Raw genomic sequence first — 13,519 nt, forward strand, 5'->3', positions numbered from 1 at the left:
AATTAGAAAAAAATACCGCCCCCGGGTGGGCTCGAACCACCAACCTTTCGGTTAACAGCCGAACGCGCTAGCCCATTGCGCCACGGAGGCTGTGTTAAAGAAACTCAATTAAGTGAGTTTCATTCTTCACTGCGCTCGCTAGTTCATACTCCATTATTTCAATAATTCAATTACGAATACTATCAACCAAACATTTAAACATTAAAATTTTAAATTCAAATACAATTGATTTTTTTCTGTCAACCAAATAAAACTACTTAATCATTCCATGTAAAGTAGAACTAATGGTCCGAACATTGATAGTTTATAAGATGGTTTATTTATCTGCTGCACGAAATGATCACTGAATTTTCCGACGTATTCAAAGATACTTTGATTTCACTTTTTATAGCAAAGATATTTTGTATATACCCCATATATTGTAATAAATATAAATATAAGCTGTCCATAAACTGTGTGATGTCCGAAACTGGTGTTTCTTTATCGCTATTAAATTAGTGCCGCATTTTGATATTTATTAATAATTGATGTACCAAAAAACTGTTCTTAAAATGCTCTTTTAAAATCCACAATTGCTTCAGTCATAAAATTAATATTTAATTAATTATTTGCAATTTAATATACAAAACTATTTTTTGTAAATAACTCAATAAATAAATTTTATTTTTAATATTCATCGCTGTCATTAAATTTCTCTTCTTTCTTTCTGTCAACATCAATGATTTATTTAGCAAATTATATGAATTTCATGCTAATAAATTGAAATTATAATTGCAATGGAAATTTTAATTAAACTGACGTCACATGTGGATGGAGGGGAAGGGGGCGGCGGTCGTTTACATGAGTACGAATATACTCTATTTTTAAATTGTTGATGTCGATATTAAAGATATTCTGTAATTAAATGAATTATTTATTTTATAATTAAATTTTGTTAATAAATAATCGGCCTTTTCATTTTCAGTGCGCATGTCTCAATACCCGCCATGTTTTATACGGCTAAGTGTATGTGTGCTCAGCAATTTGTATGAATCCAAGTATACTTGGCTCTATATATAAGATATCAGTTTTGAGGCTGTTTTTTGACATATCAATGAGGCACTAAAATGTTGACAAAACGATCAGAAATTTATATCACCGAAAAAATGTCTACTTAAAAGACTTAACAAAAGTGACAACGAAAAGTAAATTACAAATAGTGGTAAAATAAATTATCCAAATGATTTTTTAATTGAAATGTCCTTTTAAAGATAGGAAAAATAACATGAGGGTAAATGTAGCAGACATAAGACAATTTATAAATTTTAAATAAGTAAATAAATAAATTAAAATAATTAAATTTGAAAAAACGCGCGTATTAATTTTTCATTTATCTAAATACGCATTTTTTAATTTTTACTTATGTTATATTTATATAAACTGTGAATGTAGCAGACATCAGACAAATTTAAAATTAGCAATGAATAGAATAAATAATTAATAAAATGAAATTAAAAATAATGCGCATTTAACAAATTTTGAAATTAACAAGTGCATTTTTTATAAATATTTTTTTTTTATTATTTACTCTATTTATTTATCATTTTAAACTTGTCTGATGTCTGCTACAATCACACTCATTTTATTTATTTATTCAAAAATTTTAAAAATTGCCATTTGTCAGTTACCTTCACACTCATACAAATAACACAAATATTCTGTCTCCTAAGACTCACACCTGTAATGTTTTATTTATATAAAAAAACTTGACTTTAAGACAAAAAAAAATTTGTCCTATTAAAAGAAATCTTGAAGTTGTCTCTTGTCTCTCTGCTACTTGGGAAGTGTCTGAAACTTTTAAATTGCCGCCTTCACAATATGGCGGATGCGCTTGCGCTGAAGTTGTCGTAAAAAGACCTAATCCTTAATAATTTGTTGTGATATGTGGAATTCCAAGTTATAAATTATAACCTAAAACAACAAATATATATAAAATATTTTATGTAAATATTTTTTATCAATAATGCGTCCCAAAAAATTTTCAATACCATGGAATCAGGAGGAATCGCCGGTATCAGGAAAAGTGATAATTGTTTCTATAATTGGAAAATCACAATATCGTGCAAAAGGGTGTAAATCAGAGATGATCGGTACCAATCTTCTGGTAGATCTTCTTGATCACCCCACTGTTAATGATGACACGATGGTATTTACATAAATAAAAATAAATAATGAATTTTACATAAATAATATATTTACTAAATTTTATTTTTACAGTCGGAAATTGAAGGTTATCATGATGAAAAAGAAAGAGTTATTTATTTACATTTGCGAGGGTTGCTGGACAGTCACACGTTGGTGTCACAATATGACAGTTTTATAGAAAAATCAGGGTGCAAAGATTTTTTGAGCGCGTGGGCATGTATGAGAGAAAAATACGCCAAAGCTCTGCTAGTTCTTTTTCACATTTCTCATATCGTTATTGTCAGTCATCCAACTCATGCTTTTGATTACAGTTATTTGCATCTATTTCGAGCTCTTGATAAAATTAGGTAATTAATAATGATACTGAATTTAGCCATAAGTGTAAATGTAGCAGACATACGACAATTATTTAATTACATATAAAAAAATTAAATTAAAATAATAAAATTCAAAAAAATGCATGTACTGAATTTTGAATTGTCTAAACATGTATTTTTTTATTTTTATTTTATAAACATTTTAATTTATTATTCCAAAGCTTTAAAAATTGTCAGATGTTCGTTAACTTTTACATCATAATGTAGCCTAGGTCTAATAATTTTTTATTTTTTTTTTAAAAATGATAAATTTTAAAGAAAAAAATATTTTAAATAATTGCACTTATAGTTTTTTTAATTTTCTACATGTGCATATTTTTAGTCGTTTTTTTTAACTGTTGAAAAAAAAGAATCCGAAAATCATTATTAATTTAAATTAATAATATTTGTATTAAAAAATTCAAACTCAATTTTTTTTAGACAAAAAGTATCAACACAATTGTCTAGTTTACTTGGTACCATATCAGGACTACCAAAAAACTGGGTAACTAATTGCAGACCTTGTCCTCCCCGCGTCTTATTTTATTTTGAAACTGGTCCAGTTGAATTGAAGCAAACACCAGAAAATTTACCAAATATAAAACAACTGGAGCACTCGATGGAAGATCAAATTTATGATATTCTCAAAGAAAATCATGTCGTACATAATATAAGCTCCTATTGTCTCTTTGCTATTCCAGCAAATCAAGAATTTGTTTATATTCACACTGGATCCACTGAGTCTCGTGACATGTATGGTTACATGATGGGAAAATTAATAGAAAGCTGTAAAATCAGTTCAAATGGGTCAAAAAATAATAAAAATAATAATAACAACAACAATAATTATAATAAGAGTGATAAAAGCGAAGGAATTTTTAATTTTGGACTGACCAACGAGCTACGATCATTCAAAACGTTTTTACATCAGCACGTTAATCTAGCATTTAGTAAAGGTTTCGATGATAACAGTAAAGTTGGACGTCATCCAGTTCCTTCATATTTTGAAATACCATCAGTCTCGTTATTTACAAAAGTTGCCAATGTAGTTTATGAATTTTTTATGCACAGTACTGACAAAGAGCTGTCAACTTTACACGGTCTGCTAAACACAGACGTAAAATTTAGTAAAAGTAGATGTAGTAAAATATTACCACGTGCATTGCAAACTTATCAAGATAATTTACCGCAGCATTATGGCCGCGCTTATCATGAAAGTAAGCTGGCTCATGCGATGGCGGTATTTGAAATGCACGCACGTGGTCCGCTTTATGATGAATTCAGTGAAAAATTACAGATGGAGTGTGACAAACATTGGCGAACTGGTAAACAAATGTGTGAAGTTTTGTCATTGACAGGTAATCCATGCACCAATCCGTTGCATAAAGGTGGCAGTGAAGGTGCAGGTGGCGGTGAACTTGGTGATAAACGTGAGGATGACAATGAGTTACCAATTATGGAGCATTGCAGTGGAGTCAGATATGTTTGCGCTTGTAATTGCGGGCAATGTCAAGGACCAAGAGAAGATCCTTTTAATTTACGACACGCTAATTATGATTGGTTTCAATTGATGGCTAAACAATGTGGCTGTTCGCAGTTAGAAAAAATTGAATTCCCTGTTTTTCAACCTAGTACTCATAATTTTAGGTGGATTATTATTTTTTTATTTTATTTATTTTACAAGGTGGCCACAAACCGGGAAAGTTGGAAATTATCAGAATTTTAGAACCGGGAAATATAGAAATGTCAAGAAATTTCGAAAAGTATTGCGGAATTTTATTGCGACAGTTGAAAATTTTTTAATTTGTCAATAATAGACTAGATACAAAAATTGAAGGATATTAAAAAATTTGAAAAACTTCACTAAAAACCGGAAAATATCAGGGAATTTTCAAATCATTTCTTTGTGGCCACCCTGCTTTATTTATTGTAAGTAATAATTATCGTAATTTATTTAATTTATTGCAGGCCAGCACAACTTATTCCAGATGTCCCTAGAAAAGATTCCTGTAGTCGAGTCGATATTTCAACCTCGCAAAATCAAACACTTGCGTGTGGATCAACCGACAGTCATTTGCGTGGTATTAGTAGTTACTTTTATTTATTTAATTTACATGAGATTTGTTTGAAATCGTAGTTAATTTTTCAACAATTAAATTATTAATTAATAGATAATATTGAAGAATATGAAAGTGGTGGACAATCGCAATTGGGAAGTGATTCTGAGGGTGAAGAGACTCGAGAGCTTGATAATAAAATTAATCTTACACAAAGTGAAGCTCATAAAGTTGTAATACAAGTAACTGACACTGACTCAGAGAATACCAAAGGTAGAGAATAAAAATTTTATATTTATAATGTTGTTAATTAAATTATTTGAATAAATATTTTTGTTTTATAGAAAAATCGTTAGTGAGACAACCATCAACAACTGAATATCTACCAGGAATGCTGCATACTGAGTCTCCAGCTGGTCTTTTACCTCAATTTTCAAGCTGGTCGCTCGTTTGTCTAGGTCCCAGTAGTTTGTACTCGCACAATCTTGGCCTTCAACATCAAACTGGTATTCTGGCTACATCAGCATTTTTACTGCCTTGGGATGTAACAGTCAGACTTGAGCATCAGAAAGAGAAAGGATCGTTTTGGCCTATGGTTGGCGACAATCATTCCTCTTACAATTACAATAGTCGAGGAAAAAATTATCAAAACTCAAATGCACTCAAGTGTAGAAAATCTAAAGGCGGAAAAGAATTTGTTGTTAAAATATTCGTGGGTGTAGAGTACGAGTGTCCACGTGGTCATCGGTTTATGGCTTCTGCTCCTGATAAAGTTCTCAAAGCAACTGGAAGTGGAATTGTTAAAGACAGTGGAAACAAAGTAACTTCAAATACTGCCGATATGCCACTATATTTTCCTTGTCCTTGCAGGTTTGTTATTATCTATATTTATCAAATAAGACACTTGGCTTTGTGACATCTCTAAGATATCAATTTTGAGGCTTTTTTTTGATATCAAAGTGTTGACAAAACAATCAAAAATTAATGTCATCAGAAAAAAATCAGCTTAAAAGACTTGACACAAATGGCGGCTCGGGATATATTTATAATACTAAAATCTTAATGTTTCTATTTTAGGCAACCAAAACCATTGATCGCTCAGTTAATGAGAATTCATGTCGTAACACCCAAAGCTCCAGTTCATGTTACACTTAATCCTAGAGTACAACCAGGACCACCACCTTGTCCTATTTTTGTAACTGGTGCTGAAGAACCAATCAAATTATCACAAAGCGCTTATTGGGTTTTACGATTGCCGTATCCTTTTTATTTATTCATTTATTTTTTAAATAATACAACAATATTTTTTAAATAATTTAATTCCTTAGCTGAAGTTTAGGTATGTTTATATGGGGGAAAAAGGACCTTACCTTGTACCAAAAGAACCAGTTTCCATTTCTCATGGAAGATTACTTGCTGGAATGTATGGAATCAGTGAAGTTGTTCCAGAAAAAAAACTTAATGTATAATATAGGTAGTAATAAATTTTTTTTCATTAATTTAATCATTGTGTTAATATATATAACATATAATTCCGCAAAAGATAACAATACATACATATCCCTGCATATCCATACAGCCCCCACCCCTTAAGAAACTTTTTTTGTCTTTTAGTTTAATTTATAATAATAAGAAAATTAATAATTATCGGTCTTAAAATTAATTTATTAATTAAAAACACGGGGGCTGGTAGGGAACTGGCAGTCAGGTATCTAATAGTACACTTCGTTTTGTGATATCTAAAAGACGGCAATTTTTTCACGCAGATATTTATTCGGTGAAATAAATTTCTGATTGTTTTGTTGACATTTTTGTACCTTATCGATGTCAAAAAACAGCCTCAAATTTCTATCTTATAGACATCATAAAGCCAAGTGTCCTACTTGTGTACTTGAGTATAGTATTTTGAGTAATTTTATATTTTTCGCGGGTAACCTTGCGCATGCGCATTACATAAAATTTGAATTTCTCCAATTGGTCAATAATTTGAAATCTAACCTTACCTTCAATGCTTCTGATTGGTTGATCGTGTCATTAAATTCTTAACCGAGACCTTCAAAAATCAAGCCGTTAAACGTTTGTAAACAGGAATGAACTTGTCGCATTGAATTTATACTCCAAAGATAATTTTATGAATTAATTAAAATTAATACATACTCCAATCATAAAAATATACCTGGAAAAAATAGAAACACATCATTGTAATACGATAACATAAAAACAAAACATCAATACTAGTAATTTAAAAAAATTTCTGTGAGTAAACGTCAAATTGCATTGGTTAAGTAATTTTACATAAACATATTTATAAATATCTATTTTTAATCATAAATTATTACGTATTACGTAAAAATTACTTCTAAACTAATTGATCTGTCAAAAAAATTAAAATTAAAATGCATAATTAATCACAATTTTATTTTAGAAATATTTTTGTGGTTTGGGTGCTGATATAATTTAAAAAATGAAGCACCTGATAATTGTAATGCCGCTGATACTGTCCTGCGTCAGTGGATCATCACTTCTGAGTTGGTTTTGGGACAAACCATCAGATAACACCAATGTACTTGTAACTGATGGCATTCCATTGGTAGCGATACCTTATGAAGCAATGACTGAAGATGAAAAATTTCTTCAAGAAGCTGCTAAAATAACTGATATTCAATTGTCATCGCCATTAGAAACTTGTCAGCACAAAGTTGTTATGAAAATAAGAACTTCTTGTAGTGGAATGACTGAAGAAGAGTTGGCTAAGCTAAGTGTTAATTTACTTAACTGTCAGTCAAGTGTTGAAGGACGTAAAATTTTTCCATGTACTGAAGAAATGGTGAGAAATAAATATTATTTTATTTAGCAGTTAAAATCACTGGTGATTAGACGAAACTGCCAACTGTATTTAATTAATTTAATTTAATGTGTTTTTTTTTGAATTCCATGAGTAAAATTATAAAAATCAATAAGTTTGTGAATTAATGACAAGCCTTACCTTTTTAAACTTCAATGGTAATAAAAATATTTGAAAGTAAATTGATAAAGCTTCAATAAACAATTAAATTTAAATTATATCTAATAAACATAACAGTGATACTGGGCAGTCATATAGTGACTGCAGGTCGTTGTTATTATTATTTAAAACAAAATGTAAAAAATTTTAATTACCTGGGATCTTGTTTACTGTCAACACCTGGTGAAAGCGAGAAATATGTCAAATGATTTAATTTATTGTATACTGATTATATTTTATTTTCAATCCTCGAGATAATTATAATAATTCTTTGTTGGATAACTGATTTAATGCAAAGATATATGACAAATATTGAGTACATGGTATATAATAAGCAAGCTCGGGGTTGTATATTTAAGTGCGAGTAAAAAAGGAGTATCTACTAGTAAATTTTAAAGGAGAGGGGTGACTCATGCAAGTCTGAACTTGTATATATATACTCAATGTGATTGGTAGAAATAAGACCCCCTCAAAGGATTTGGGTCCAAGCCCATTTTTTATTTTTTAAAAATGTCACTTCAAACTTATAATTTGAATACTACTGAATTTAATTAGTTTATTTTATAAAATAGTTTTTTTAAACCGATTGTTATTAATAATGTGGATTATTCCAGTCATTGAAACAATGTACTACAGATATGGACGCAGATATGTGGAATGCTTATCACTTGATGAGCAATCGTGCAAGAGCTGTATGCTATACAGCACGTAGTACACAATTTCGTGCACTTACTGAACTGACTGTAAATAAATTAATGCAGAGTGCTCGTTCACAAGTAGATGCGTTGGCTCATTTGAAGGTAAATTACATTTTTTTTATTTACTTACTCCTTATAAATCGCTGCTATCCGTCCTGGTCCCCCGAACATGTTCTGGATTTCGCGGTATCCGAGGCAGTCAGTAGATTTTTTTTTGTTCGAATTTTTTTAACGTTGACTTCAAATATTTAATAATATAATAATTTTCATGATTTTATTTGATACAAAATTTAATTTCTTTAACTTTATTATTATAAATTATATTTTTATTTTTTGTAATTTATTGTATGTATCTACAGTGTTAAATAGTGATGTTAAAAATGGACTCAATTTAATAACGCGCGGTGTTCAAATGAAATAACACCAGTGTAATTTTGCGGTATGTGACTGTAGTGATCGAGTAAGTCAAAATATTTTAACACCGGGAAATTTTTTTAACACCAGTAAAGAATATTTACACCGGTGGCCGTGTTATTTTTACACCGCTTTTGGTGTTGAAATTTAACATCGAAAATTTTAACACTTACACCTCTGGACTTACCCCGGTTTTTTTTTTTACAGTGTATATAAAAATATAAGTATAAAATTTGTGACTAATAAAAAAAAAATTACTAGCAAAAAATTGATAATAATTATAAAAATTAAAGTCTGTTTATATAAGAAAAAAAGTATATTTATTCTATCACAATATTTAAATTTTTTAGTTCGGGTTTTTCAAAAAATTTTTAGACTTGATTTTTGATACCCAGATTTAAAAAAAGAAGTTGTTTTGGTAATTTTAGTGGGTCCTTATTAGTAATGTTAGAAACTTTTTACTTATTTATCTTAAGTGCTGATCTATAAATTATCAGCAATTTTAAGATACAGTGTCGTCAGACTTTACCTCCAGCATGACAAAAGGTTCACCTCCCACTAAGCGTCGAGAATGACAAATTTAAAGCACTGACTAATTACTGAGTAAAAAAACACTTATGCCACGAGAACGTCTTTAGAAAAACGAGTGTTTTATATTTTATAATTATTTATAAACGTTCAGTAAAAAAATATCATTGATACATATTTTAATTAGGAAAGTCACGAAAAGTTGGAAGATAAAACACTCGAAGCTTTGTCTTCACTGTCGCAAGGAAATAAAATTTTATTAGAGCAGCAGCAGTATCTCAAGAACGCTCAGTCTTTGGCTCATAAATTTGTTGCCAATAATATTCGTGAATTAACCAACGAAAAGGCTTTGATACGAACTGGTCACCTACAATTAGCAACCATGACTGAAGATATAAAAAAAAAATTAGGTAAAAAAATAAAATTAAATAAAATTTAATTATTTCTTTATTTCTCATGTATTATTAACGATAACTTTTTTTAAACAGAGAAAGCAAGTGAACAGCTGCTGTCCCAAGCATCAGAACGTCAAGAAAATCACAAGGAATTGTTGGAAGATTTGGAAAATATTCAGCAACAAGCCCAATTAATTTGGGATAAAATAGAATCAAGTACAAATCGCATCGTCCAACAGAATGCCGAAGCAGCTGCACAGTTTGAACAAACTCTTGAGAAATTGGAAAAGATTAATGATACTATTCATTTTATTTGGAATTTAACTGAGTCAATGCGGACGGAAGTTGAAGAAAAATTGAGTTGGATCACTGATTACATTGGAAATACCGGTATATTTATATTTTTACTTAATATATCACTTTTTATATATTTAATTAATTTATGATTTATTTAATGCAGGTGAACAGTTGCAAAAAGTTTATCAAATATCCCTGCACATTGTTTATTTACTTGGAGCAATGATTATCGCGGCATTTTTAAATGCACCATTTTTAACGAGAGCATCAATAATGGGATTGATTCCGATGAATCTAGTGTCATTTTTAAAACATGGAATGAATGCATGCTTAGATTTTACTTCACTTACCATGTTAATATTTTTAATAACCGGAAGTAAGTATTTATATGTTGTAAATTGTTATCAATATATCAAAGATTTTTAATATATAATTAAAATATTTAAAATGCAACTCAAAAATTTGAAAAACGGTTGATCCAGTGGGCCAACTCCAAAACTTCTCGCTGTTACCGAGTTTAAAGAATTCGAAAATCTTACTCTTCGGATTAACAAAACGCTTGTACCAAAAAAAAAAATCTACTTCACTGAAAAAATGGAATTTTTGTCCGATGAAAAAAAAAATTGAACGATTTGTGGCAATCTAAAGTATTTTTTGAGAGCTTTGATTGAATTTTAAAAGAAATCGGTCATCTTCTACGAACAAACTTCAAAAAATTAATTTTTTTTTTCGTATAACTCGAAAGCTACTCGACTGACCGACTTTAAAATCAAATCAGATCTAAATCTTGATAAACCCTTTCAATTGTCACCAAGTAAATTCAAATCGGTTAATTTGTTCCTAAGATATCGTACGACAAAAATTAGTTCACAAGCATACGCGCGCGCGCGTCCACCCGGAAATAGAATAGTTTTCTAGGACTTCAAAACATCGAGATCTGATAAAAACTCGATTTTCGAAAATCGTACCGAAACCAATAATTTCCTTTTTTTTTTAAACTTTCATAGAGGTAAAATATGTCGATAATTAAAAGATAATTTGGTAAATTAAAGAGCTCAAATTTCCGGAAGCGTAATATTATTTTATCGTACTGATTATTATGTTTATTAAATATTTATGTAACAGACTAATATCGTATTGATAATTTAAAACTGAAATGACTCATTTGTTTATATTATTATAAATAATTTATATAATTTAATTATTTATTTCTTTCAGTGCATTTTATTATGGTTGGTATTCATGCAATCTTTGGTGTTGCTCGAGATAGAAAAACAAGAATAGAAAAATTATCTGGAGAATTTAATAATAAAAGTAATGGTCATTTACCATCACAGCCATCCCCGCTTCCGACTCCTGTAGCGCGAAAATATTTTAAAACCAATTTTGTTACTCGTCTGTCCAATACGTTACAAGATACTTATAAATTCATTGTAAAACAACTATCGCGTTGCAAAGGTACAACTGAATATTACCAGACACTTCAATTCCAGGAGTTTTATTATTTTTAATTAATTTTACTATACAGTCATAATTATTATTATAGGCAGTGTCATAAATTTGTGGCAATATATGACAGTGTGGTATGGACAGCATAATTTGCCAATGGAAGAGCTCTCATGTTCATACTTGCCCTCAAAAAAAAGCCGTGAAGATGTTATCGAAGATTATGCGCGCGAGCATCCAACAGTATCAGAAGATGACAGTGACTTTGATCGTTCTTTAAATAATGAAAATATAATTGATGCTTCTGAATTGAGATATCGATGGAATCATAATGAACGTCTTACACCTGCCAGTACTTACTCTGCTCAATCATCGCCATCGCGAAGGTAATTTACTAAATTTACTAATTTTTAAAATAAAAATTTTCTAAACTAATTGCAAATATTTTTTAGTGTTTCGCCAAATTTAGTGTCATCACCAAAAATCTTATGCTCAGCGTTCACTAAAACCGGCGCTAAATGTCGCAGTCGCGCTCAGCAAGGTCGATATTTTTGTAGTCGACACAGTCAAGGTTCGTCTATCTTAGGAGATTAAAATTGTCACGCGTAATTACGGGTGGCGTTTTTAGCGTTAATGTAATTAATTAATATTTATATTTTTTAAAGCAAGTAAGAATTTTTTTTTGTAACTAACATTGATGGCCTATGTGATGAATTTTATTTATTAAGCAATTGTAAAATAATTTTTTAAAATGATATTTATTATTTTTTGTTTATTTAATCAAATTAACCATGACATTATGATACTTAAAAATAATTGTCTAATTTATAAATTTAAATAAAATGTAGATAAACTTTTTATTTATTCATTTTTTTATTTCACACCCTCGGAAATTTTACAAAAGAAATTACAAATGTAATACTAAGTGTAAAGCATTTGCTACATTAATAACTCAATCTATAGTGTAAAGAATCGGGAGTGAATTCGGAGGAATTACGGATTTTATTTGAAAATGAATTCACTAGGAGTTCCGGAGTTTTAGAAAAAATTACTCTGTATATGGAGTAAATAGAGAGTTTGTTTTTCCAACAGAGTAATTTTGGAGTGATCTGGATTTTATTTAAGTAATAATTAACCCTCAGAGTACACACCTCCGAACAGACCTTCGGAGTACACACGGGGTCAAATTGACCCCATCACTTTTGAAGAGTTATATCTCAAAAACTATGCATTTTATCGGAATGCAAGTCATGACGTTTTTTATAGGTAAAACAATGCTCTTTCGAATACTACTATCATTATTTCGAATTAACTAATTTTTAACGGTGAAAAAAATTAATTAAAACCAAACCTAACTTGAGAATTATTTTAGGATAAAAATAATTCTGAGGTCAAAATGTTCCCCAGTGTACTCTGAGGGTTAAAAGACTATTACAAAGTAATCAAAGATAGAAAATCAAACATTAAGGGAGGAAAAGGGTCTGAGATACAAAAAAAAAGAGCATATTTTTTATTTTTTTTTTCAGAGTACCTTCTTAATTAAAATTTTTTAAATTTCTGACACTATTAAGCATCATTCCAAGAATATCCTGCTAAATTTTCATAAAAAACAATTGAAAAATAAGCCAGTGGTAGTGGGGAGAGATGAATCTCCTCAAAAAAAAATCTCCATGCGCTAGTTAGGATAGCTTATGACTGCTTCATCTGAAAACAAAAAACCAAAAAGATTTCTTTAGTACATAAGTTTATCTTACATTTGGACGAAGAATTTTTTTTTTCAATAACTCCTTATTTTTTAATTAAACAAAACGAGCAATTATTGGCAAAAATAAAATTTTTTTGATTGGACCGTTACCAAAAATTCAAAAATGAATATTTTGTTCAGTCCTTCGTTCAAATCCAAGATAAACTTATATATTAAAGAAATCTTTTTGGTTTTTTGCTTTCAAATGAAGCAGTCATGAGTTATTCTGCTTATGGCATGGAGACTTTTTTTTGAGGAGATTCGTCTCTCCCCACTACCACTGGCTTGTTTTTAAATATTTTTTTATGAAAATTTAACAGAACATTCTAGGAATAATAATTAATAATGTCACAAATTTTAAGAATTTTAATTAAGAAAGTACTCTGAAAAAAAAAT

General features: G+C 29.6%; 1 protein-coding gene and 1 non-coding gene across 6 annotated transcripts; one reads left to right on the forward strand and one right to left on the reverse strand.

Annotated features, from left to right (window-relative positions):
• Nucleotides 1-16: 16 nt before the first annotated feature.
• Nucleotides 17-90, reverse strand: Trnan-guu (transfer RNA asparagine (anticodon GUU)). Its single transcript has one exon. It is a non-coding gene; the product is annotated as a tRNA-Asn (tRNA).
• A 1,592-nt stretch (nucleotides 91-1,682) lies between these two features.
• On the forward strand, nucleotides 1,683-12,239 carry LOC103576413 (nonsense-mediated mRNA decay factor SMG8). Of its 5 annotated transcripts, none has more exons than XM_008556612.3 (9): nucleotides 1,683-2,185; nucleotides 2,257-2,531; nucleotides 2,982-4,187; nucleotides 4,509-4,618; nucleotides 4,712-4,870; nucleotides 4,942-5,467; nucleotides 5,675-5,854; nucleotides 5,937-6,071; nucleotides 7,023-7,110. In XM_008556612.3, exons 1-8 carry the CDS (start codon nucleotides 2,003-2,005, stop codon nucleotides 6,064-6,066), a joined length of 2,769 nt encoding a protein of 922 aa, XP_008554834.1. In that variant the 5' UTR covers nucleotides 1,683-2,002; the 3' UTR covers nucleotides 6,067-6,071; nucleotides 7,023-7,110. The 5 variants fall into 5 exon arrangements, with proteins under 5 accessions (XP_008554834.1, XP_008554833.1, XP_053594632.1 ...); XM_008556611.3 differs by having other exon boundaries at nucleotides 1,685-2,185; nucleotides 4,509-4,621; XM_053738657.1 differs by lacking the exons at nucleotides 1,683-2,185; nucleotides 2,257-2,531; nucleotides 2,982-4,187; ... (2 more) ...; nucleotides 4,942-5,467; nucleotides 5,675-5,854 and adding exons at nucleotides 8,216-8,401; nucleotides 9,429-9,651; nucleotides 9,730-10,026; ... (2 more) ...; nucleotides 11,480-11,765; nucleotides 11,832-12,239 and having other exon boundaries at nucleotides 5,983-6,071; nucleotides 7,023-7,424.
• The last annotated feature ends 1,280 nt before the right edge of the window (nucleotides 12,240-13,519 follow it).

The sequence above is a fragment of the Microplitis demolitor genome, chromosome 1, assembly GCF_026212275.2.
Source record: "Microplitis demolitor isolate Queensland-Clemson2020A chromosome 1, iyMicDemo2.1a, whole genome shotgun sequence".
NCBI lineage: Eukaryota > Metazoa > Arthropoda > Insecta > Hymenoptera > Braconidae > Microplitis > Microplitis demolitor.

Excerpts from the sequence above, each read along its gene's own strand:
- LOC103576413 (XM_008556611.3), top strand. The coding sequence starts at position 2,003 with ATGCGTCCCAAAAAATTTTCAATACCATGGAATCAGGAGGAATCGCCG. Across the intron at positions 4,188-4,508 it reads CCTAGTACTCATAATTTTAG|GCCAGCACAACTTATTCCAG; the intron begins GTGGATTATTAT and ends AATTTATTGCAG. Across the intron at positions 4,871-4,941 it reads TGACTCAGAGAATACCAAAG|AAAAATCGTTAGTGAGACAA; the intron begins GTAGAGAATAAA and ends TTTGTTTTATAG.